The sequence below is a fragment of the Poromitra crassiceps genome, assembly GCF_964638095.1.
Source record: "Poromitra crassiceps genome assembly, chromosome: 1".
Classification (NCBI taxonomy): Eukaryota; Metazoa; Chordata; class Actinopteri; order Beryciformes; family Melamphaidae; genus Poromitra; species Poromitra crassiceps.
Window position 1 is genome coordinate 91,254,275 of NC_139623.1, and position 24,854 is coordinate 91,279,128.

Sequence of the window (24,854 nt, forward strand, 5' to 3'; positions counted from 1 at the left end):
GTGTGTGTGTATGTGTGTGTGTGTGTGTGTGTGTGTGTGTGTGTGGGCATGCACGCCGACATGTTCTGCCACATTATGAGAGAGGGAGGGAGTGTCTGAGAGAAAGATCTGTACTTGGACTAAACCATAAAGGGTCAATCGCTCCCCCATGTGGTGTAATGACTTACTGAAATGATTTACTGCTACGTTCCAAAACCAATATTAACTTTTTCCCCAAAGCATGTTTTTAATGAGCTCAAAGGTGATGTTTTGTTTTCACTTTGTTACTCTCTCTCTCTCCCTCTCTCCCCCTCCCTCCCTCCCTCCCTCCCTCTCTTTAGTCATGAATGTAGGTATCTGTGTGTGTGTCCTCCTGGCTGCTCTGTCCAGTGGTTCACTGAGTCTGCCCTCACAGCCCAGGGTAAGACATCCAAGCACCCCCTCCCCCCGACACACACACATCTTTTTGACTTGAACAATTTTCACATCATTTAGCAAAAGCACAGATGACAATCTTTGAACAACATGGCCATTGACCCTGATCTTATAGATCAGTATAGTATATCGATCTTATTGTTAGATTATAGATCTTATCTTATTATTAGATTATAGATCTTATTATACATGTGTGTGGAAGTGTGTATACTGTATATAGTATGTATGTAAATGTAGTTTTTATGTATATTTGTGTGTTTATATGGATATGGATATTTAATATATAGTTATAGTTATGGACGAGTTTACTTATTTTCTTAGTTGTTATTGGTTTTATTCCTGTGTTTTTTTTACGTATTTGTTTTATGTATTGTTTTAACTATTTGAAAAAAATCTTCTTAATCAATCAATCAATCAATCAATCAACCAATCAATCAATCAATCAATCAATCAATCAATCAATCAATTAATCAATCAATATGGTACCAAGTGATCACTAAATTATTCTCTTTCTAAAGGGCTACGCCTACACCCCCCCCCCAAAGTCCATAAAATCTATTAATGTCAGATATTTTGTATTGATTTTAGTATTCATAATTGATTGAGTTTTATTCACTTTTAAAGAATAAATAAACAGGTTTTACGTTTTACATTCCCAAAATGTTATGTAATTGACAAACCATCTTGAAAGTGTTATGTCCTTTCCCTTCAAAGGTGATTGCTTTTTCTTTCAGTGGCTGTAGTTTTCAGATGTTGACGTTAGATTAGGCTATTAGTGGGAGAGAGAACAAAAATCATCAAAACCAGTAAAAAAAATCTGACAGTTCTGTAAAGTAAAAAAAAATAAAAAGAATAAACACTATACTCCACACACCATACATTACTCAGTCTTATATGGATTGTGTCTCCTCCTATTTTGGACCAAACAGTCTTCCATCCTCCAGGTGCAGAGGGCTGAGGGCATGGCTCTCCTGCCAGCCCCCTCGCCCGGCCGCACGCGCCAGGCCCGCTCACTTCCTGCACCCCCCACAGGCCATCTAGACAACTACAACCTGCCCCAGGAGGACACAGTCCCTCGCAACAGCCTGAGCCAGCTGCTGGCCCGACTCCTATCCAGGAAAGGTGAGTTGAGGGAGGGCAGGACAGAGATGGATAGAGTCATCATGAAAGAGTGTGTCCGTCCAGTCGTCTCATGTCACTGAACTAGAAGACATCACACAGACATTATACCCTCCCTTCCTCCATACCTCCTTCTTATCTTCCACTCCCTCTTTTCCCCCTCCATACACCCCCTCTCTCTCTCCCTCCTCTCGCTCATTGTGTATGGGCTATACAGTATGTGTGACTGCCTAAAAACACGAGGGTCAGAGGTTTGATTGACTCCTCGTCTTACCTCTGACTGGATCGGGCGTCCATAAAGGCACAATTGGCCATGTCTGTGGGTGGGGAAGCCAGATTAAGGGTATGAGTACTGGTCACAGCACTAGTGCCTCCTCTGGTCGGCGGGGTGCCTGTTAGGGAGGGAGGGGAACTGGGGGGAATATCATGATCCTCCCACGCGCTGTGTCCTGACGGTGAAACTCCTCGCTGTCAGGTGAAAAGAAGCAGCTGGCAACTGCACATGTATTCCCTAGCAGGGAATTGGCCAAGTACAATTGGGGAGAAAACGTGTGTGTGGGGGGGAGGGGAGGGGGTGGGGGGTGGGAGAAAACGTGTGCCTGCTGAGCTGACTGGTTCGAACGGGAAACAAAACAACCGTTACTTCAGAAGGCTCATTCAGAGAGACTTGCCATTATTATATAGCTTAGCTTCTTTGTAAAGATGCTAGAAGCATCAATGAGTCAAAAACAAATAGAAAGGATCCAATCTCCAATCTCTGCAATACATCTCTTTATTTCATAGCTTTCGGTCGATCAGACCTTCATCAGAGCATACTCAATAATGGACAGGCACAAAAAGACAACCAATCCCATTCTAATCATTGGCAGTATACTGTAAGCAATACACACCCTGGTAGAAACTCCATCTCCTCCTGGAAAAAAGAGCTGGGAGCTGGTAGAAATACATACACTGCATCGATTTATGAGTGGAGGATCCCCAAATAATGAAATGGAATGGGGACTAATTTTGATATACTCTTCACCTTTCCATGGATGCTCTGGGACTTCTAGCAATCCTTGTAGATCACCTGTTTGGAAAACACACACACACACACACACACACACACACACACACACACACACACACACACACACACACACACACACACACACACACACACCCTCTCGTGTGGTGGAGCTCACTGTGGTCGTGACTCGTGTTCCCGTGTCTCTGTCTCGCCCTGCAGGCTCTCTCCAGCAGACCAGCTCCTCCCTCAGCAGCAGAGCCAGCGGCCTGGGTCCCGGCCATAGGATAAAGGACAGAGACTACCTGGGCTGGATGGACTTTGGGCGACGCAGCGCCGAGGAGTATGAATACCCCGCCTAAAAGACACCATCACTCTGAATAAGAAACACAGCACCATCACCAAAACAGCCCTGTAGCCACATACACCCTTTTCTCAGAGCAAACTGTATCCTAGAGTGGTTCATAGCCTTCTGTAAACAGGGTTCTTCCCAAGGACATGGCCTTCAATCTGTGAACCCTGATCCACCTTATGTCTGTAATCCAGCCATGCAAGTGTATTGCATAAAAATTAACACCAACATAGGCTAAAAATCAAGTTAAAGGAATAGTTCACCTAAAAATGAAAATGTTTCCATATAACACACGGGGAGGATCCCGTTTACTTTTTGGGTTGACATTTTTGGGTGTTTTTACCTTGATGGCAGACAACTTTTATTTTTCTTATGTCAAGAGCAACATTTAGAAACATCACATGGATTCCATTAGAATTTTAACATTTTGTGAATTGTGAATGCAATTAGCTATCAAGCTAGCCAATTCCCCAGAATGTGTTTTGTTCAATCTAAATTTCAGCTCTTTTCTTTGAAGAAAATGACAAAGGGGGTCATCTTGGGAATCAAACTGATGTCGCTCAAAACAGCCAGGAACTTTTAAATGTCAGATTTTAGCCACGCATTTGACACTGTAAATTGGGCTTCAATGAGTTTGACCAAAAGTGGAATAATCTCAGTCCAAAGTTTCCGGGGCCAACTGCAATTTAGAACTTCAGTTCACTTAAACACATTATTCAGCATTCAGACAGAGAAGGATTTGATGGTGCAGTGTCCTAGCCTGGTAAACCAGCCAGACATGTGACCGGCTGCTTTCCCAGGCAAGCAGTGTCCGCCTATAAGAATAATTTGAACTTGTGAGCCATTTTGTTTCCCTCAGTCAAAGCAGCGACTTTGCTTTCACATGCCATTTTTTGTCTCTGATTGAGTTGAACGGGATGCATAGGAGAAGAGATGTTATCTGGCAGCCCCAATATAGTTGGAGATCACATCTGTGACATCAAATAACAGATTCTCTGCAACACTGCTGAACATTTCACACACCTGAACGTACCCCAGAGTGCTGAGAATACAATCAAGTCAAGCTATTAGTTTGGAAATACAAATTGTCGTCTCCAGAAACTAGATTATATGTAGTTTGTATTTGATGTAAATTTGTTTGTAAAACTGAGATGAAGCAATATTAATGTACGTATATGGATTGATTTTTGATGAAAATAATAACATAGGAGAAAACATTGTTTTCTGTTTTTATTCTTTATTTTATTTTATAATTTTTATTCTGATTGAATAGCCATGTCGGCTATATCTGGTTTCACCTATTGCTTGGCTGAGAAATAAGGGTAAGAGAATAAAACTAAACTGCATGACACACGCACGCATGCACGCACACACACACACACACACACACACACACACACACACACACACACACACACACACACACACACACACACACACACACACACACACACACACACACACACACACACACACACACCTCACACCTCACACCAGAGCTGCCTGAACCGACACTGACACCTTGGTGATGAGAGGCCTGTTAAAAATTCACAACCAACATTTTTTACTTTTCCAGATTGTTTTTTTTATCAGATAAAAATCTAAAATCTCATATTTTGTGAAAGCACCAATAATCATCCCTACCATATTGTCTCAATATCAATATCGAGGTATTTGGTGAAAAATATTGTCATATTTGATTTTGTCCATATCGCCCAGCCCTACATCTCACATGTGGCTTTGACATACAACTGAAAATGTAGCCCAGTTGTAGAAAATACAGACATACATCGTGTGTCACTGTTCAGTCTAAAAATACCAAGATATGATTTTTCATCCATAAAATTACCAAGCTTTATACCAGAGGGAGTAGGCTGTAGCTCACCCAGATAGACATGTGGTGCAGAAGCTTTATGCCAGAGGGAGTGGGCTGCAGCTCACCCAGATAAATATGTGGTGCAGAAGGTTGTTGGTTCAATCCCTGCATCAGACTTGGTTCACAAAATAATTTCAATGTTGGTAAAAGTTCAGCTGTCTGTGGTTTCCTCTCATAATCCTCTGCTCATATCTCTGTGGAAATTGGGGGATTGCATCAGGAGACAGGAGAAAGATGCTTCCTCATTCTGTCAGATTGGTATCAAGTTCTGTTTGTCCACATGGCGGTGCTGCTAGACAGAGGGAGACATGTGCTCTTGCTCAATTTATTTGGAAAGTGTATCAACTCAACATACAACCTGTTCTTATTGATGAGCCAATAAAAGGATGTGACCAATTTCAATATTGGTCTTGAAACAGTTCCTAGGCATTGGCTGTAATCAGCTGACTTTATTACACACCACAAGGTATTATTTAGTACAAAACTTGTTTATTGAATTGAAATGTCAGGGTTTGACATCAGGCATAAATAAGTCAGTCACACAGGTGGTAAATGGGGATACATTACAAAATCATGATCATCATTGGCATTATTGTGCATAGAAAAGTGAACGCTCACAACAGTAAAACACACATTCAAACAACAAAACAATCTGGAATTACACACACACACACACACACACACACACACACACGAGCACGTGCACGCACGCACGCACGCACGCACACGCACACACACACACACACACACACACACACACACACACACACACACACACACACAGCATCACATTTCATTATCAAATGTCACAAAACTAAAGGCAACTTTCGTTCATACTCACTGAACAGAATGGGAAAGTGTTATGCAAACAGTGGGTCAACAGTTTTTAAACTCTGCCTAGAGACTGTATTGTTAAAGTATGGGTTATGCAAAGAGTGGGTCAACAGCATCGTGAACAGTGAATATGAACTAAGACTAGTTTTCAAACCCTGCCTGGAGACTGTAGTGTTAAATTGTAGGTTTTGTCTGGGACTCTGGTCTCATTCATCAGAGTTGTGTTCTTGTCTTAGATGGTTTGGAGCCAGGCTTACAGTATTGTTCAGGGTCTCTGGACTTGTTCTGTAATGATCCTGACTACAGCCTTGCAGTGCATTTCAGGATTTTGGAAATCCTTTCAAATAATGCTTGATTTCTTTCTCACAGAATACAATTTGAAGTTACACGTACTGCTCCATTTCTTTTAAAAATCCACAGAAGTTCTATTGGTTACGATGATGAGGGTACATCCTTCAGTAGGTATAAACTGCTATATGGTACAGCTTTTTGGAATACATGAAAATAACTTTTTTTTATTTGGGAATGTAATAAATATGAAACTATATATATGTCAGAAATAGAGGATGTATAGAGACAGAATTCAAGATGTGCAGCCCTGCCTCTGATTCACTTCATTTTTTAATTGGGATTATGACTGCTGCAGATGCGTTTTGTGGGAATTGAATTTGTGTGATCATCATTTCAATTAATTTTAGTAACTGTCTGTGTAAAAACCGAAGCAGACTGTACCACAGCTAGTTGCTCAGTGGTGTTAGAAGTTGTCCCTTCATAGATGGAGACATGCTTAGTGAGAGGGACACAGAAGGGACGCTGCAAAGTGGCCGGTGATGGGAGCCATGGCGTCTAGTGAAAGCTAAGGTCGGCGTAACAAGAATAATGGTGAGGGGACAGTGGGTCAGATATGACCGGATCTCTTCCTCCACCACGGCTGAATAAGACCCGAAACATCACCGCTAACAGTTACTACACCTCCACCACGGCTGAATAAGACCCGAAACATCACCGCTAACAGTTACTACACCTCCACCACGGCTGAATAAGACCCGAAACATCACCGCTAACAGTTACTACACCGTCCGTTTGCTTTTAGCATAGAGCGGGGCATTGCGGTGCATCAGATCTCGCTCTCGTAGGTGTGCATGTAGGTCTTGAGGGAGAGGATCTCGGGGTAGCTGCGGGTGGTTCTGCGGTAGAAGTCCAGGCCCGACAAGATTTCCACGTCTCTGACCCGAGCCGTGTGCATCTTCATCAGGTCCTCCACCCAGCGGGACTCCTCCTCTGAACTCTGCAGAGGGGGGACAGGAGAACAACGTCCTTCACACGGTCTTCCCTGTATACATTTCATGTTTCAAAAATATGACTTTTTCAAGCTCGTCTTGTCAAATCTCAGGTATCAGATGCAGACATCAAGCTTTGGAACCCAGGTTTGGATCTTGGAACCCGTACACTTACTGTTGAGTTAAGATCTGACATATTGTTTTCTAATGGGTTGACATGGTGAAGTAGGGTGGAGCTTACAAGGTTACGGAAGGCTTAAAGAAGCATTTCTGGGTTAGGGCGCTCTCTCGTCTCTCAGTCTCAGACGCCCTAGATCGGCATGGATAATGTCAATCTACAAAGCCGTGACATGGACAAATGTGTACTGTGTATTTTTCCCCTTTCTTAATGGATTTTGTCAAGTGTTGTCTAAGGTCGCTTTCACATATAAGCTGTTTGGTCCGCTTTAACTGCACCAGAGTTAGTTTCCTCGGATAGTGCGCTTCGTTTGGGGTGGTGTGAAAGCGCAAACGAAGTCTGTTGCGGAACAAACAAGCGAACTCTGGTCCGCTTGAAAACGTAAGTCTCGGTTAGTTTGCAAGTGAACTCTAGCGCGGTTCGTTTGTGGTGTGAAAGCAAACCGAACCAAACACAAGAGCAAATATAGGAAAGGCAGTGCATCATGAGTAGAAGGCAGTAGAAGGAAGCAAAACACTGCGGCGCGCACACGGGTCGGTGCGCAGCGCGCTGCCTCGCTCGTCTCGTCTCATCTGCAGAATGATGTTGGACCCAACAGCTCGCTGCCTCATCTGCTGCTCATATTGGGCGCATTCTTGTAAAATATTTATTTGATAGTAACACCAAAGTAAAACCAGAAATCCCAAGATCGCATAAAGGTGGTTTCTCTATGGGCTGTTTCACAGATTCACTTGTGTTGTTCAGTCAGCCCTCAGCAGGCAGGGCGGCAGAAGAGGAGAGATATATATTGTCCCTGTCTATTCTGTCCAATAGACGAATTTGGTGCGCTTGGCAAATTGCATGTGTGAAAGCGAACCGGACCAAATGAAAAATGAAACAATGTTGCAACTTCACCCCGCCGAGTCCACCAGCTTATATGTGAAAGCGACATGTGTTGTATGTCTATAAATGAACTATCAAGTGGACACCGAGTGGTGGACCAGTGGAACACACAAGGAGTGGGTTGGCCAGAGACAAGTGGTTGGACCGGTGCCAGATGCGTGGCTACAAGTCAAGCTGCACTCTTGACCAACCCTTTCAAATGCTCATAGCAGCCGAGGTCGCTGAAAGCCCCTAGACTAGCGAATGCTTAACGATATTAACAGTAACAATTAGAGATGTAACGGTATGAAAATTTCACATCACGATTATCATGACCAAAATTATCATGGTTATCGTATTATCACGGTATTTGTAAAAAATTGTTGAAAATGTTCAAAAAGTACTGAGATTCACTGAAATAATTTTACATTGTATAATTTGTATAATCGTTTTATATTGAAGACTCAGACCCAAAAACGATTGATACACTCACTGAAATAATTTCTCCAAGGCTGCACCTTTGGTTGATGATGGACAGTATTTACCATGTTTTTCAAAGCATTGTAATCACGGTACCACAGTAATCACGGTACCACGGTTTTAATGATAATGACAATTTGAAACGGTACGGTTATCGTAAGGAATTTAATCACGGTTATCATTAAAATCGGTTATCGTTGCATCCCCAGTAACGATGCCCAGGGGGGTTGCTGTGCTGTGACACTTACATTGCAGGTCTCGTCGTTGTCGGGCCTGTGCGGCAGGACGAAGGCAGAGCTGCTGAGAGGGCCACTGCAGGAGTCAGCAGCTTGCGTGAAGTCTAAGCAGCTGCTCAGCACCACAAAGTAGTGAGTGGGGATGGGTATCGTACCACTAACATACCTACGATGAAGACAAAAAAAACATAATACATAGATGAGGTGGAAACTTTATACCCACTAGAAATACCGCGTGCTTCGCATGCTCATTTCTAGCCTGTCGCCTGTTGCACGCTTCATGTGCTCGACTGCTTCACGCATGCCAGTTGAGCAATTGTGCGCGCCGCACCTCTCTGCCTTATTATAGTAGTGAGATAACTGTTATTCTGATAGGCGTGTATACTGTACATGCCCATAGATAGGGATTGGTGCACTCTGTATCCTAAACTTTGTGAGAGAAGCACACTCATATAGAAAAACACATGGTGGCCTATGTTGACAATACAAGCATTCTGCCAAGGATCATGTGCTTATGCAGTTATGTTTTTAGGCTGCAGTTAAGTTATACTATATGGATGAATTCAGGTCAAGGGGAACTGATAGATGAAGCTATTTGTGAGTGTCCGGAGTGTCCTTACTGTTTCATCTTCTCAGCTGAGTCTCTGACGCCGTCGTAGTCATAGTCAAATATGGGTCCGATGACCAAATTCAACCCGTTCCTCTCCGTGGCATACTTCTTCACCAGCGCCCTCTGGAAGTAACCCCATATCCCTGAGGGGTAGACAAGAATAGCGGTGTTAAAGAATCCATATTTTCAAGTCTTCTGAACCTACATGTAAAACTCCACTAAAGGTCCAATGTGACTTTCTTTTTGCAGCTACTAATCCAATCCCATTTGACCTTTGTGTGAAAACCGTTTCATCATTGTCCAGAAAAGTTGTACCTCCAAAAAGGCAACTTTTTAGGAATTGAGAATTCGATTTCAGTCAAAAGTCAAAATTGTGTGATGCAAGGTTTCTGCAAGACTCTACTGACAAAGCCCTGGAAGAAAGCTATAATGACTGACTGACTTACTCTTGAATGCAGGATACATGGGAACAGTGTTGGTGATGAGGACAGCATCATATTTTCCATCCATGGTGGAAGACAACTCTGTCAACAAGGAAACACAAACATTTTAGAACATAATGGCACAGCATCCACATACATGTACACATTCAGTACACAGTACAGTACAGTACAGTAGTGAACTTACGCGGCAGGCACAGGAAGGCGTAGTGAACTTACATGGTGGGTACAGGAAGGCGTAGTGAACTTACGCGGCGGGTACAGAAAGGCGTAGTGAACTTACGCGGCAGGTACAGGAAGGCGTAGTGAACTTACGCGGCGGGTACAGGAAGGCATAGTGAACTTACGCGGCAGGTACAGGAAGGCGTAGTGAACTTACGCGGCAGGTACAGGAAGGCGTAGTGAACTTACGCGGCAGGTACAGGAAGGCATAGTGAACTTACGCGGCAGGTACAGGAAGGCGTAGTGAACTTACGCGGCAGGTACAGGAAGGCATAGTGAACTTACGCGGCAGGTACAGGAAGGCGTAGTGAACTTACGCGGCAGGTACAGGAAGGCATAGTGAACTTACGCGGCAGGTACAGGAAGGCGTAGTGAACTTACGCGGCAGGTACAGGAAGGCGTAGTGAACTTACGCGGCAGGTACAGGAAGGCGTAGTGAACTTACGCGGCAGGTACAGGAAGGCGTAGTGAACTTACGCGGCGGGTACAGGAAGGCGTAGTGAACTTACGCGGCAGGTACAGGAAGGCGTAGTGAACTTACGCGGCGGGTACAGGAAGGCGTAGTGAACTTACGCGGCGGGTACAGGAAGGCGTAGTGAACTTACGTGGCAGGTACAGGAAGGCGTAGTGAACTTACGTGGCAGGTACAGGAAGGCGTAGTGAACTTACGCGGCCGGTACAGGAAGGCGTAGTGAACTTACGCGGCAGGTACAGGAAGGCGTAGTGAACTTACGCGGCAGGCACAGGAAGGCATAGTGAACTTACGCGGCAGGTACAGGAAGGCGTAGTGAACTTACGCGGCAGGCACAGGAAGGCATAGTGAACTTACGCGGCAGGTACAGGAAGGCGTAGTGAACTTACGCGGCAGGTACAGGAAGGCGTAGTGAACTTACGCGGCAGGTACAGGAAGGCGTAGTGAACTTACGCGGCAGGTACAGGAAGGCGTAGTGAACTTTCGCGGCGGGTACAGGAAGGCGTAGTGAACTTACGCGGCAGGTACAGGAAGGCGTAGTGAACTTACGCGGCGGGTACAGGAAGGCGTAGTGAACTTACGCGGCAGGTACAGGAAGGCGTAGTGAACTTACGCGGCGGGTACAGGAAGGCGTAGGCGATCTGTTTGTCTGCTCTGTAGTTGGTGCAGGACTGGCTGAAGGCTGGGGGGACCCGGACGTCAGGTCTCACACAGTTAGACAGGGCTTCTGGCAGGGGGGACACTTCTACCTGGGGGACCCACACACACACGCACATGCGCACACACACACGCACACGGACACACGCATGCACACACACACACACACACACACACACACACACACACACACACACACACACAGGGACAGACAGAGACGAAGAGAGAGATCGAATTAAGCATTGATCTCGGCGCTCTCTTCCTCAGTCTCTCCTCTCTCTCCCTCTCTTCCCTCATGAGCCTCAGACTGATGACATCACTGATGACATAATCACTGATGACATAATCACTGATGACATAATCACTGATGACATCATCAGTGATGTCATCAGTGACATCATCACTGAACTATTCACCTTATGTAGCCACGCCCATTTGACCTGGTTGTGTGGCCGTATCAAAACTTCCGGCTGAAAATAATAATAAAATAAAATAAAAAATGGCTGCGCTGCTCCAATATAATCTAACTCTGAATTAACTAATAATTTAGCCAATTGTATGTAACATACCAAATAAAAGCAAACGGCAATGTCTATGCAACGCCATGTAACTGGCTCGTAAAGTCTCGCATTCCAGGGAATTACGTTAACGTCTGCGGGTCTTATTGACGTAAGTGGCTCGCGCTGCCTCGGAGGAGAGACAACTATCTGAAGCTTTCTTTGTTGGAGTCCAGGTATGTTTTACAATAAAGTGCTCGTCATTGTCGTTGATAACGTTATCTGACCTGGCTAACAGTGGATACTCTGCTTGCTTGCTGTGTACCAGCTCAAAGTAGTAGGCTACATTCTTTATTTTACCCCTGCACTGTCCGCTCCAAAAACAACTCTTTTATTTTGCGCCGTGACCGCCGGAAGTGTTAAAAGGACCCGGAAGAATTTGGCCCACTGTAAGGTCTGAACATAAGGGCCGTTTCTCAATACCAAGAATGCATTCTTGTTCTTGTGTTCTTGGGGAGAACGTTCTTGCTAGTCGTTCTTGGAAGAATTAACTTGCTAGGTCACAAGCACACATGACGCTGTTGGCAGTTTGAGACGATGCGTTCTTGAGGGTATTGCGCAATACCAGCGCAGAGGCCGCCTGAAGTACTACACAAATAAAAAGCTCAGCTGATGTAGATGCAGCCAATTGTGCTCTGGAACTTTTTGCCATTTTTCGCCATAAATGTTCGTAAAGTGGCACTTATTGAAACCTACTACCCTGCTTGTAGGCATCAAACATCATCAGAAATTAATTTAATGATGAAATAAAACTTTAAATTGTAAAAAACTTTCCGGAGCTTATGGCGTCTTCTCTGCTGCGTTCTGCCTCTGCTTATGCCGAAATGCATGCTGGGATATCTGCCTTGCCAAGTTGACACAAGTCACCAACCAGAGCATCCTCGGTAAAGTGGGCGTGTCGAGAACACATCGGGGAATTTTAAGCGTTCTTGGCGAAATGTGAACTTTGTATTGGAACAGTACTTGGGCTGCGACTGATGACGTTTCACAGGGACACAAGAACGCAAGAACACACAAGAACGCTTATTGAGAAACGGCCAAGGTGAATAGCCTCAGCCTTAGGGCAATCAGAGCAATTAGGATAATTAATCTGCCCTAATTAAAAAATCTGACTCCATTGCGGCCTCGCCCGCAGCTCGGCTGCTGCGTGGCTTTGCATGCCCTATTGGCGCACGTGCAATGTCTCCCTCTCTCTTTCCCCCTCTCCCCCTCTCTCTCCCTCTCCTCTCTCTCCCTCAGTCCCTCTCCCTCTCCTCTCCCTCAGTCTCTCTCCCCCCCTCTCTCCCTCTCCTCTCTCTCCCTCAGTCCCTCTCCCTCTCCTCTCCATCAGTCTCTCTCCCTCTCCTCTCTCTCCCTCTCCCTCAGTCTCTCTCCCCCCCTCTCTCTCTCTCTCTCTCTCTCCCTCTCCCTCAGTCTCTCTTGTGAGCCTCAGACTGATGACATTACTGATGACATCATCACTGATGACATCATCATCACTGATGACATCACTGTGACATCATCAGTGATGCCAGCAGTGACATCATCACTGAACTATAGCCTCAGCCTTTGGGCAATCAGTCTTAGGGCAATTAATCTGCCCTAATTTAAAAAATCCAGCCCCGTCAGGTCACCCGCACGTGTTCTCTTTACACCCCATGAAGGTTTCAGCCCGATCGCACATAAAATGACATAGCTGTAGCCGGACAAAATTATTGAAACAAACAGAGACACAGAGTCCACATTGCCAAATTTATAGATGTCAGAACCTATGATCTATCTGATGGCTGACAGTGTAACCCTAGGATCTATCTGATGGCTGACAGCGTAACCTAGGATCTATCTGATGACAGTGTAACCTAGGATCTATCTGATGGCTGACAGTGTAACCTAGGATCTATCTAATGGCTGACAGTGTAACCTAGGATCTATCTAATGGCTGACAGTGTAACCTAGGATCTATCTGATGGCTGACAGCGTAACCTAGGATCTATCTGATGACAGTGTAACCTAGGATCTATCTGATGGCTGACAGTGTAACCTAGGATATATCTAATGGCTGACAGTGTAACCTAGGATCTATCTGACTAGGATCTATCTGATGGCTGACAGTGTAACCTAGGATCTATCTGATGGCTGACAGTGTAACCTAGGATAAATCTAATGGCTGACAGTGTAACCTAGGATAAATCTGATGACTGACAGTGTAACCTAGGATCTATCTGATGGCTGACAGTGTAACCTAGGATCTATCTGATGGCTGACAGTGTAACCTAGGATCTATCTGATGGCTGACAGTGTAACCTAGGATCTATCTGATGGCTGACAGTGTAACCTAGGATCTATCTGATGGCTGACAGTGTAACCTTGGATCTACCTGACAGTGTGTGAAATCAAATGCTAACTTCTAACTATCCCATTCAGAAGGTTATTATCTGTGGGCGATCCTCAAACCAGGACACAGAACACAGGCTCTACCTGTTTGCCGACGCTGTACGAGGTCCAGATGGGCATAGAGAGCGCTTCACTGTAGCCGCTGATGTAGTCACTGTGGTGGAGGATGGAGTATTTGGTACGAAAGAGAACAGCAGGTCGGCCGTACGGCAGGTTCCTGCTGTCTGGGAGGGGAGGAGCACAGGAGCAGAGGAGAGCAGAGTGTGTAACAGGACAAATTTCAACTCACAGCTCTTTTAAAATGCTGAACAGTAAAACACTAAAAAGCCATTATTATTTACAATATAATTTCACAAAACCCTACACCTACACAATTTTGACTAGGCTTCCACAAGATGATTTACTATACTTTACCAGATTTAATATACTGCTATGATTGACCATCAATATCAGGGTATACACTGTCTATAGAGCCGCCGATCATGATAAAGAACTCTTATCTGTGTATTATGGCTTTTATATTAACTCATTGAGTGCCAGCCACTTTTGGAGAACGGACGCTCCCAGTGCCAGAGTTTCAGAGCGTTTTCAGTGATTTCTCGAGTATGAGAAATGTAAACACCGAACACGCACAAAGAACGATGAGACTCTCTTCTATCATCTGCAAAAAAAAGTTTATTGATATCATTTTCCGTTCTTTAGTTATCAGCCGGAGAAGATAGGTTGATTTTAGCAAAAACACACGTTTCAATTTAGAAGCTGAGATATTCCGCCTTTTGTGAAATGAAGCATTTCAAGCACATCATTGACTCTGAAGCTAATATTTTCTGATGTAATGACACCTCAAAAATAATTTCCTTCAATAAAATAGTGAAAACAAAGGAATTTTGTTTGGCCAAATAATATTTTTTAGCTGCAACCAGCAGCGCTGGCCCCTGCGTGCGCAGACCCTACACCTTCTTGCTGGTCTTGATTTACTGCTGGTGGGCATCATATTCTAGCTTGTTTGCCTGTCTCTCTGTCTATCGAGCCTGCTGCTGTCTGGGTCTGTGTTTACTGTCAATGGTTGTATACTGCCCTGCGTGCCCCACCCCCCTCCTCCTCCTCCGTGGGAGTGTCTCTGGGGCTCTGCTGCTTGCTCTGCGTTTGCTCTGTCTGCACTGAAAAGTGCGCTGCATCCCCCCGCTTTTTCACAGCCTGTCGCCGGCTCCCAGCTGAGAATAATGTAACTTTTCAGAAAGACGCTGGTGTCGGCAACTAAATCATATGGAGTGGCTATCGCAGCGGAGACGGAGGGGCTCAATTGTGGCAGCAGATTGACTGCTGTTCACAGGCACAGCTAACGTTATGCTTCATGCATATCGATGCAATTTCCGTTTCCTCATGACTTCTCTCTTTTTTCCTGGCCTTTCTCTAATCTGGAGAGCACTGTCGCCACCTAATGGGTCGGTAAAATAGGTTATACACATTCAACATGCCCCAAAATTTTACAGGAGATGGATCTGGCTTTGATCCACGTCCCACCGTCAAAAAACGCAATTGACGACTTTAGTCGTCATTGGCACTCAACGTTACTAAACGAATTGACGACTAAAGTCGTCATTGGCACTCAATGAGTTAATGGTTATCCACTAATGTGTACTGTCTGAAAAGTTTTATTTCAAGTAAGTAATGTTTATCAGAGCAAAAATCGAGAGAAAGAAATAGAGACTGACAACTAGCTTGGGAACCAGCTTTGACCAATAAGATTGCATGGCTGAAACTACCAGTTGTATATTAGACAAGATGTTGTATTGTAGTGCAGCTGTGGGAAGGCTAGTACAGTATGAGTGCATGGCTTTAACACTGGCTTCTGTCCATTCACAAAGCTATTGACATTTTTCATTTCAAAATAACAATTATTATTCAAGTCAATGAAGTCCATCAAGAATATGACTTTAAGATGTAAAAAAAGTGAAGAAAAAAAAGGTTAGTTTATATTTGAAGGGCCCTAAAAAGTTGCATAGTATACCTTTAAGAATTTTCTCAACCCCTAAGGTCAAGCTTGCATTATATTGACCAGCAATAGCTACAATTGACTGTTATTTGATACATTTGTAACATTTTCAACATCATGATGCGTTAGACCAGGGGTGGGCAACTATTTTTCATGGGGGGCCACATGAGTAACCCAGATTGTTGCCGGGGGCCGAACAAATATTGTCATGCCGTAACCCATGGATGGGCAACTTTGATGATAGAGAGGGCCACAAAAATGTCCTCGCTACCAGGTTTTGCTGAGGGCCGAACGGCGCCAGCGCGAAAAATTTGGGGCATTTGAAGCCAGGTTTAGAGGAATAACTCATTTTAAATTAACAGTTGTGATGTCACTATTCAGTCTTAACCACCAATATTTGATCCTTTCTCACTCACTCCTATGTCACCACCTGCTCTCAGGGCTTGAAATTAACTTTTTTGACCACCTGCTATGGCTGCTAGATTTTAAAGTTACCAGCCAATTAGAATTTCCACTAGCCGAAATGTTTTTCTTGAAATAAACCAGAATATGAGTGGGTTAATTTAAGCATAAGTATCAGTAAGTGGCCCGGGATGATCAAAGCTTGTGTTGAGGGTCACACAAACAAAAATGCACTCTTGAAGCTAAATAAATCCAAAACCAATGAGTTAATTATTTAAATTTCTTCTTCAATGTAGCCTTTTAGTCATAAAGATGAATGAAAGATATTCCATATTCCAGACTGAAATGCTATAACAGAAGTGGAGTATTGGCCAGAATGACATGAACATTTGGACACTTATTCAGCGGGTATCTTGCATGTTGCGTTCAGGTGCACTGTAAACATTTTTTTTACAATTCCATCGCGGGCCACACAGGTAGCGCCCGAGGGCCGTATTTTGCCCATGTGTGCGTTAGACTGACCATCAATAGCTTGCCTCAGTCGCTGGTTTAGCTCCTCCACTTTGTTCTGTAAGAGACAGAGCCACAGTGACTCCAGGTTATAGCCTCGCACAAGGGTCACTTTCAAACCTCTCTGGCCCCTACTTTTTACACGCAACTGCAAAAAGATTGGAGATTGAAACAATCTCTTGCCAGAGATCTACATGGGAATCACACACAATATAGAGAAAGTGAAACACTCTGCAGGGCAGGGCCGGGTTTAATTCAGTTCCACTTCAAGCAATTCAGAATGTAGATAGTCTTATTATACTGAAAATCCTTTGGCACAAGATGGTTGTCATATCTAACCTAAATAATAATAATAATGATAATAATAATAATAATAATTATTGCATATTCTATTTAAGTTTTGAATTGATTGAACTGAAATGAATTGACTCCAGCTCTGCCACAGAAAGCAAATAAATGCATCAAGATTATTTCAGCATTTAGAAAAACTGCATAGGAGGCAAGACAAGACAAGTCAATTAATCATAGACACACACACACACACACACACACACACACACACACACACACACACACACACACACACACACACACACACACACAAAAGCATTTGAATTAAAGGTACATTCAGCTATGTTTTTGTGTTAAAATAAGTGTTAAATGGCTCTATATTCTGACAGCAATCACTGAAATAGAGTGTTTGGTCAGTGACTTGAAACTGTCCTCTATTTCTCCTGTCCTGCATGCAGGGCGGATGTATCTCCGCAACCGTAAGTCGTAGAGACTCACGGATGGGGGCATTGGATTCGGGGTGAAAAAATACATAGTCCTATCACATCACGATCTGACCTTCCGTTTCCCAGAAAATGTCAACTTTTCTCAGATTGGATAGTTTGAGGTTGGCGCCAATTTTTATCCAATCAGAGAAGAGTTGACCTTTTCTGGGAAACGGAAGGTTACGGTTGCGGAGATACGTCCACCCTGCATGCAGGACAGCGGGGGTTGGGGGTTTCAAGTCACTGACCACACACTCTCTATTTCAGTGATTGCTGTCAGAATATAGAGCCATTTAACACTTATTTTAACACAAAAACGTCGCTGAATGTACCTTTAATAATCATGGCCCATGCAGATGATTCCATGTATTTTTACAGGTCTGCTCTGTAGAAAAGATCAAACAAGTTTGATTGCAGCGAAAAAGCAAAACATGTATTATTCACAATGAGAATAAATTGTATTTGAGTTACTTGCTGTGGCATGTTTAGGAAGTCAGCTGGGCATAGTGCTAGAATGTCACTTGGCCTGCCTCACGGCAACACAACTGGCATTTTCAAACTCCAATATTGCATCTGAATGATTGACTGTTTGCTTCTATAGATTGAGGCAAGACCAATCAATCCCAGTAAACATGACAGCAAGAGCTTTCTTACTGAGCAGACCTGAGCAAATATCACAACATTTTCAGGTATCTCAGGCAGCTGCATGAGGAGCATTCACTTCCTGGCCACATACTTCAGTAGAATATTTCCATTTTTCAGGAGCTCAGGATCAGTCAGCCTGGCAGCCTCAGACCCAGAGCAGCTAATATTGGTTGTTGACAATTCATGAAAAAGTGAAATTTTTCAACCAGTGTTAAATATCACTTTAAACAGCCAAAAAAGCCAATAGTTCACTAAAGCAAATGCTCCTCAAGTTTTCTCTTTGAAGATGTGAAGCTCAGGTAATCAGGGTTGAGTTTGTCAAATGCAACTCAGTGCTAAGATCCATTCCATTCTGAGTGAATGTAGAGATGATCTTAGTATTAAAGGAACAGTTCACCCAAAAATGAAAATTCTGTCATCATCTTCTCACCCTCATGCCAGTTGAAACACATGGTGAAGTTTGTCCATATAACACACAGGGAGGTTGCCAGCACAACTCCAGAGAGAACCAGTCACCAATTACGTCAGTTGTACTGTACTGAAGTCATTGGTGACTGGTTTGACAGAATTTCTCATCATTTTTAGGGTTACCCATTATAGCGCCCACATGCGTAACATGAAGTTATTATCCAGAAACAAAATACAATCTGTAGTCAAATATGAATTGTCATACAGAGGTTACTGATACTGTGAGAAAATAGGGAGAGTGAGCATTGTTTCTTTTTACTTCTTCTCTAGAGGCGTTCAGTTAAATATTCTCAAAATCCAACAGTCTCACAAGTCCATATGCAGCCAAGGGAAAATGACTGATTGGACTATGGGCAGCAACAGACCCAGTTGAGACAGACTTTATTGGATTTTGTGACGGTGTAATTTCCGTACAGGCATCAACACAGTATCACATTATTCTTATTTCACTGTAATTACAGACAAGGGAGCTGTAATGTAAGGCACATCGCACAGGCAACAGTTTGAGGACATGCTGACTGGCAGTTTCACAAATATTTATGATCAACAGTATTTTTACATGCTGATGTAGCTCCTTATAGCCCAACAGTTGATGATAGGGTGAGCTGGTGGTTCAAGACCAGCTGACAGCAAGCTGACGTCCACTTGAGCCAGGGGTGTTGTGTGCAATACCTGACCCTCTGTGGAGGGGGCAAAAGAGAATTCCCCTATACTGCCCTCCAAATCAAAACCGCAGTAACTACAATTTTGGTCAAAATTGAGTTATTATTGAAATTGAACTTTTAGATATCTGTTTTATCATGTGACAAATTTTCTAAGTTCAGTCTTGCTCTATATTTGAGAAAACAGAGTATAAAAGTTGCAGTAACTACAAAATCCAACCAAAAACCAGACAAAACTGCAGTAACTACACTTACTACAGTTTGATTTGCTTTCACAGAGCTTCCGCTGGACTTAAACAGAGATAAACGCAGTAACTACACTTTGAGGTGTAGTTACTGCGGTTCAGACTGGTTTTTGGTTGGATTTTGTAGTTACTGCAATTTTCCCGCTCTTTCCATAACAAAGCCCAACATATCAATCACTCATAATGGCACAATCTGTTTAGTTAATCCAGTCAATTCCCAATATGAGAGCGCACTGACAGCTGTCCAAATTGTTGATGAATGAGTCTTCAGTGTCTTTAAAATCGTAAATGCTGTATTCCTAGCTAATAATCCATAAGAGATCATCCAATAAAGAAGTGAATTGTGTTCTCCACTGGGAAGTGTTAATCTGGCTGTAGATAGTGATAATTGTTTGGTAACACTACCTAGCTCATCAGGACAATCCTTTTAATTGCTGCATAAATTATCAGCATTCAGACTCAGTCTGTAATTCATTTTAATCAAAATAATTGTAATATGCTATGTAATATACTGTATATGTTCTTGTATGAATTATCAATCTGAAAAGCTGATCTGATTTGTAAAGAAAACCTGTTCTAAATTAAGATAATAAAACAACTGTGCTCATTAATTAATTGTGTCAGAATGATGACCAAAAAGCAACACCAGTGGTGAAGATTACATCAACTGACTTCACGATTCCCTGAATGTATCTGTTACTCATCCATTTAAATGTTTTAAACATGTAAACAATAAAACAATTAAATACAGATATGATGTGGTATCGAAATCAAAACCGATTACAATTGTCTCATGAAAAACAAGACAGGAGAAGCACATTAGATTGTAGTTACTGCGCTTTTCCCTTGTACTACCTACACATCTGTTTAAGGTAATACACAGACAGAGTGCCGCATCTGCATTTCTGGGGTCATAGGTCAAGTAATTGATAATTGTTTTGCCCCCAAAAAATACTTTAACGTATACATATTTAATAAGCGCATTACCACTTTTCAACCTATATCTCATTTGGCTGGACAGTCCAAAAACTTTAAAGCCATTTTTCTCAGTTTCAGTGTTGGCGTAGTTACTGCGGTTATGATTTGTAGGGCAGTATAGAGCTCAATAAAGTTGTACAATATTATGTTAGACACACTAACTGTGTGCCAGCAGGGTTCCCACACCTTCTTAAGCATCAAATTCAAGGACTATTGAATGACTTTCCAGGCCCAATTCCCTCAAATTCAAGGATCCAGCACAACACAGTTTGAGACATGGATCAAGGTTAATTACTGTTACAACACTGATACTTTTTTTTATAATGAGCACTAGCAGGCTTTACAGAAGCTCACAACGATAAAAAAAAGAGAGATAGGCTTGAATATTCATTCTACGGGGCATAGCCTATTTACTAACGTTAAGTTTGGGGGGAAAAAGTCAAAAGAAGTTCAATTCTTCAATTTCTGTTCTTTCACAAAATATATCCATTCAAGCACTTTCAACGACCCATGTCTATGTATATATTTTAAAAAAACTTTCAAAGCCTTGATTTTTTTCTCAAATTCACAAACTTTCAAGGACCCGTGGGAACCCTGAGCCAGTGACCAAACCCCTCACAGCAAAATTGCCTGCATGTTGCCTCAAACAGCTGTCCATGTATACTCATTACATTAAGGTATACATGTTGGGAGATTGGCGCATTGGTCAACTTACTGGTCAAACGATATGAACATAATACACCCAAATCATTCATGTGTGCCCATTCGCTCTAGTGCTCCATTTTCAATCAAGTTAACTCCCACCATACATTTGAAAAATCAAATATCATGATTTTAGAGTTTATGTTCTCATCACTTATTTAAATCAACCAACGGGTCAACCTCCCAAAGACTTTCTGTATTCCTTTCAGGCGTCTACAGGAAACTGGTCCCAGGTCTGCTGCCAGCCGCTGACCTTGTCGTCGCAGGTGCAGCCCAGGTCGTCTGTTCCCATGGCGACCAGGCCAGAGGGCATGGGCCGGGAGACCTCCTCTGGCATGGTGGGCCTGTGGGAGTGGCTTCTCAGCAGGTGGTTCAGACTGCCATGTGTCCCATTGTTGGGGGCCGGCTTCAGACCCAGCAGGTCTGAGATTGGGGGACATCCGTGTCATTAAAGAGGAATCTTAAACATCAAATTCAACGACTTTTCAAAGAGTTTCCAGGCCCAATTCCCTCAATTCAAGGACCCAACATGGCATATATTGAGACATGGATCAAGGTTAATTTTCCAAGGATAACTTTTACAATGAGAACTAGCAGCTTTACAGAAGCTCACATACAACTATTAAACAGAGAGAGATGGTTCTCATTCTACGGAAGGTAGCCTATTTACTAACGTTAATTTAAAAAAAAAATCAAAATAACTTAAATTTCTATTCTTACATAAAATATAGCAATTCAAACACTCTCCATGACCGATGTCTATCTACAGTATGTCTATTTTCAAAAGCTTTCAAGGCCTTGAAGCCCCCCCCCCACCCCATGTGAGGCCTGGGAAATACCGGTAGTCACACAAACAAAATGTTTCTTACCTTGTACTTAGTTTACACACACACACGCACACGCACACCTGTAACCGAGGTGAATCAGTGCGGATTCCTCGTGAGTCCCGAGTGGTAGCGAGTGGATTGGTTAAACTCACTCCCCAGGTATAAAGACATGTTAATCAGCTCCGCCAAGGGAGCTAGCTCTCTTGGTGTTGCGGTTAACATGTCGGACTCCCAAGCCGAAGGTCGGCGGTTCGTATCCCACCCCTGGGCAAGCCCTTAACATGGGTTGCTGCAAGTACCGCCTACACAACGCCGTTACACACACACACACTCAAACGAAAAACTCATTTTGGCTCTTAAGACCTCAATCAAGACTACAATCTTTCATGTTGATTAGAATCAAACGCACTCACTCACTCACTCTCTCTCACACACACACACACACACGCGCGCGCGCACGCGCACACACACACACACACACACACACCCGTGCGTGCATGCGCACAGACACAGACAGAGAGACACACATGCACGCATCTGCCTCAAATATAAAAGGAAAAATGGCACCTTACCACACATAACATTGTAAAGCTCAATGTTTTCAAAGGCTGGAACTTTAGTCTTGAATTTAAATGTAGGTCCATATCCCAAGAAAATAGTCTGAAAATGGAAGTGAATTGATTTGTCATAAGTACAGTTAGTACATCAAAGTACAGTATCATCTTGAATGCCATATTCCAAACATCATGCCAGTGTATTTCCAAAACTGGTGTCCTACTTGAGAATTTCACTGGAATGGTGCAAAGACACACTTTTGCTTCACGTGTCCCATTGGTGAAAAAGAAGGAGACGGACAGCCTACACTACAGGCTGAAGGAATGGTGTCTCTTGGCCAATGTATGAACTTTCACATAAGCCATTTGCCCAATTGTACCACTTGGTAAATGTCATAAATGATTAAATATGAGGATGCCATGGCAGCATATAGAGAGTAGCCTACCTGCATGCTGTTGATATATAGGGAGTAGCCTACCTGCATGCTGTTGATATATAGAGAGTAGCCTACCTGCATGCTGTTGATATATAGAGAGTAGCCTACCTGCATGCTGTTGATCTTATTATAGAGAGTAGCCTACCTGCATGCTGTTGATCTTATTATAGAGAGTAGCCTACCTGCATGCTGTTGATCTGTCATCACAGCATATAGAGAGTAGCCTACCTGCATGCAGCATATAGAGAGTAGCCTACCTGCATGCTGTTGATATATAGAGAGTAGCCTACCTACATGCTGTTGATCTTATTATAGAGAGTAGCCTACCTGCATGCTGTTGATCTGTCATCACAGCATATAGAGAGTAGACTACCTGCATGCAGCATATAGAGAGTAGCCTACCTGCATGCTGTTGATATATAGAGAGTAGCCTACCTACATGCTGTTGATCTTATTATAGAGAGTAGCCTACCTGCATGCTGTTGATCTTATTATAGAGAGTAGCCTACCTGCATGCTGTTGATCTTATTATAGAGAGTAGCCTACCTGCATGCTGTTGATCTTATTATAGAGAGTAGCCTACCTGCATGCTGTTGATCTTATTATAGAGAGTAGCCTACCTGCATGCTGTTGATCTTATTATAGAGAGTAGCCTACCTGCATGCTGTTGATCTGTCATCGCAGCATATAGAGAGTAGCCTACCTGCATGCAGCATATAGAGAGTAGCATACCTGCATGCAGCTATAGAGAGTAGCCTACCTGCATGCAGCATATAGAGAGTAGCCTACCTGCATGCTGTTGATCTTATTGTCATATCCGTGGTCACCATTGAAGCCGCAGTGCCTCCTCCCTTCAGGGACTCTCCTGTAATGGATAGCACATGTGACAGATCAGCTGTAATGGATAGCACTCGTGACAGATCAGCACTGGATTGGCGCACAATGTCTTAGGCGTTACATTAGATTCCCTTCGAAGTGTCATCAGGATTTCATAGATTACCTCTTTAACATCATAGGTGTCAAATACTATCTCTAGATTTAGCGCGCCAGCTCTGCAGCCCTGTTTCTGCTTCCTATCCCTGCTTCCTATCCCCGTCGTCTTCTTCCTGCCGGGATGGTAAACCATGGGGAGCCCGGGGTTCTGGCTATGTCCGCTGGAACATTGTGTGAGGAGAGGAAATCAGCTGTAACACTTCTCTCGCTCGTTAGTCCTATCTGTAAGAGGTCATGCCGGTTGTAGATGTTACTTGCCAGGCAGAAAGGCATCAGAAACCCGTACAGCACACACAGAAACAGCCATACGAAACACTGACTAGGGGAGCACCGAGCCGCTGCGTCTAGGCGCGCCGCCAAATAAACGAATAAACGAAACTAAACTCGCATTCCAGGAATATTGTATTTACCGCACTGCTCTAAAGATAACGTAACAGGCTCGTGCCTCAGAGAGCCTGTTCGTCCTGGAACCCACTCGCTTTGTGCAAGAACACATTCGATTTGGGGGTGGAACACACCAGGATTGGCCAGTGCCAACGCCAGTGCCCAGAACTGTCAAATCAAATCATCGACAGAGACGCTATGGCCCACCTCCCAATCCCCTTTTCTTTTTTTTGCATGACAGTGTATCAATGTGGCTATATTATAAATATAGCCACATTATAAACAACTAACCAACGCTGATGGAAACG

The 24,854-nt window shown here is 43.4% G+C and overlaps 2 protein-coding genes across 2 annotated transcripts in view; one reads left to right on the top strand and one right to left on the bottom strand.

The window, feature by feature from the left end:
- Positions 1-322: 322 nt before the first annotated feature.
- ccka (cholecystokinin a) lies at positions 323-2,901 on the top strand (the record flags this gene model as incomplete). Its single annotated transcript, XM_083635833.1, has 3 exons — positions 323-400; positions 1,359-1,536; positions 2,762-2,901. The coding sequence occupies 3 exons, from the start codon at positions 323-325 to the stop codon at positions 2,899-2,901; spliced, it is 396 nt and encodes a 131-aa protein (XP_083491959.1).
- Positions 2,902-5,249: 2,348 nt separating this feature from the next.
- enpp2 (ectonucleotide pyrophosphatase/phosphodiesterase 2) overlaps positions 5,250-24,854 on the bottom strand; it is a gene marked incomplete at its 5' end in the record, with an annotated part of 80,604 nt that continues 60,999 nt past the window's right edge. The window contains 10 exons of the mRNA XM_083633253.1: positions 5,250-6,889; positions 8,649-8,802; positions 9,257-9,389; positions 9,693-9,770; positions 10,994-11,129; positions 14,052-14,191; positions 16,888-17,023; positions 21,605-21,774; positions 22,751-22,838; positions 23,959-24,034. Coding sequence (XP_083489379.1) covers positions 6,719-6,889; positions 8,649-8,802; positions 9,257-9,389; positions 9,693-9,770; positions 10,994-11,129; positions 14,052-14,191; positions 16,888-17,023; positions 21,605-21,774; positions 22,751-22,838; positions 23,959-24,034 — 1,282 coding nt within the window. The 3' untranslated portion in view covers positions 5,250-6,718. The remainder of the gene's footprint in view (positions 6,890-8,648; positions 8,803-9,256; positions 9,390-9,692; positions 9,771-10,993; positions 11,130-14,051; positions 14,192-16,887; positions 17,024-21,604; positions 21,775-22,750; positions 22,839-23,958; positions 24,035-24,854) is intronic.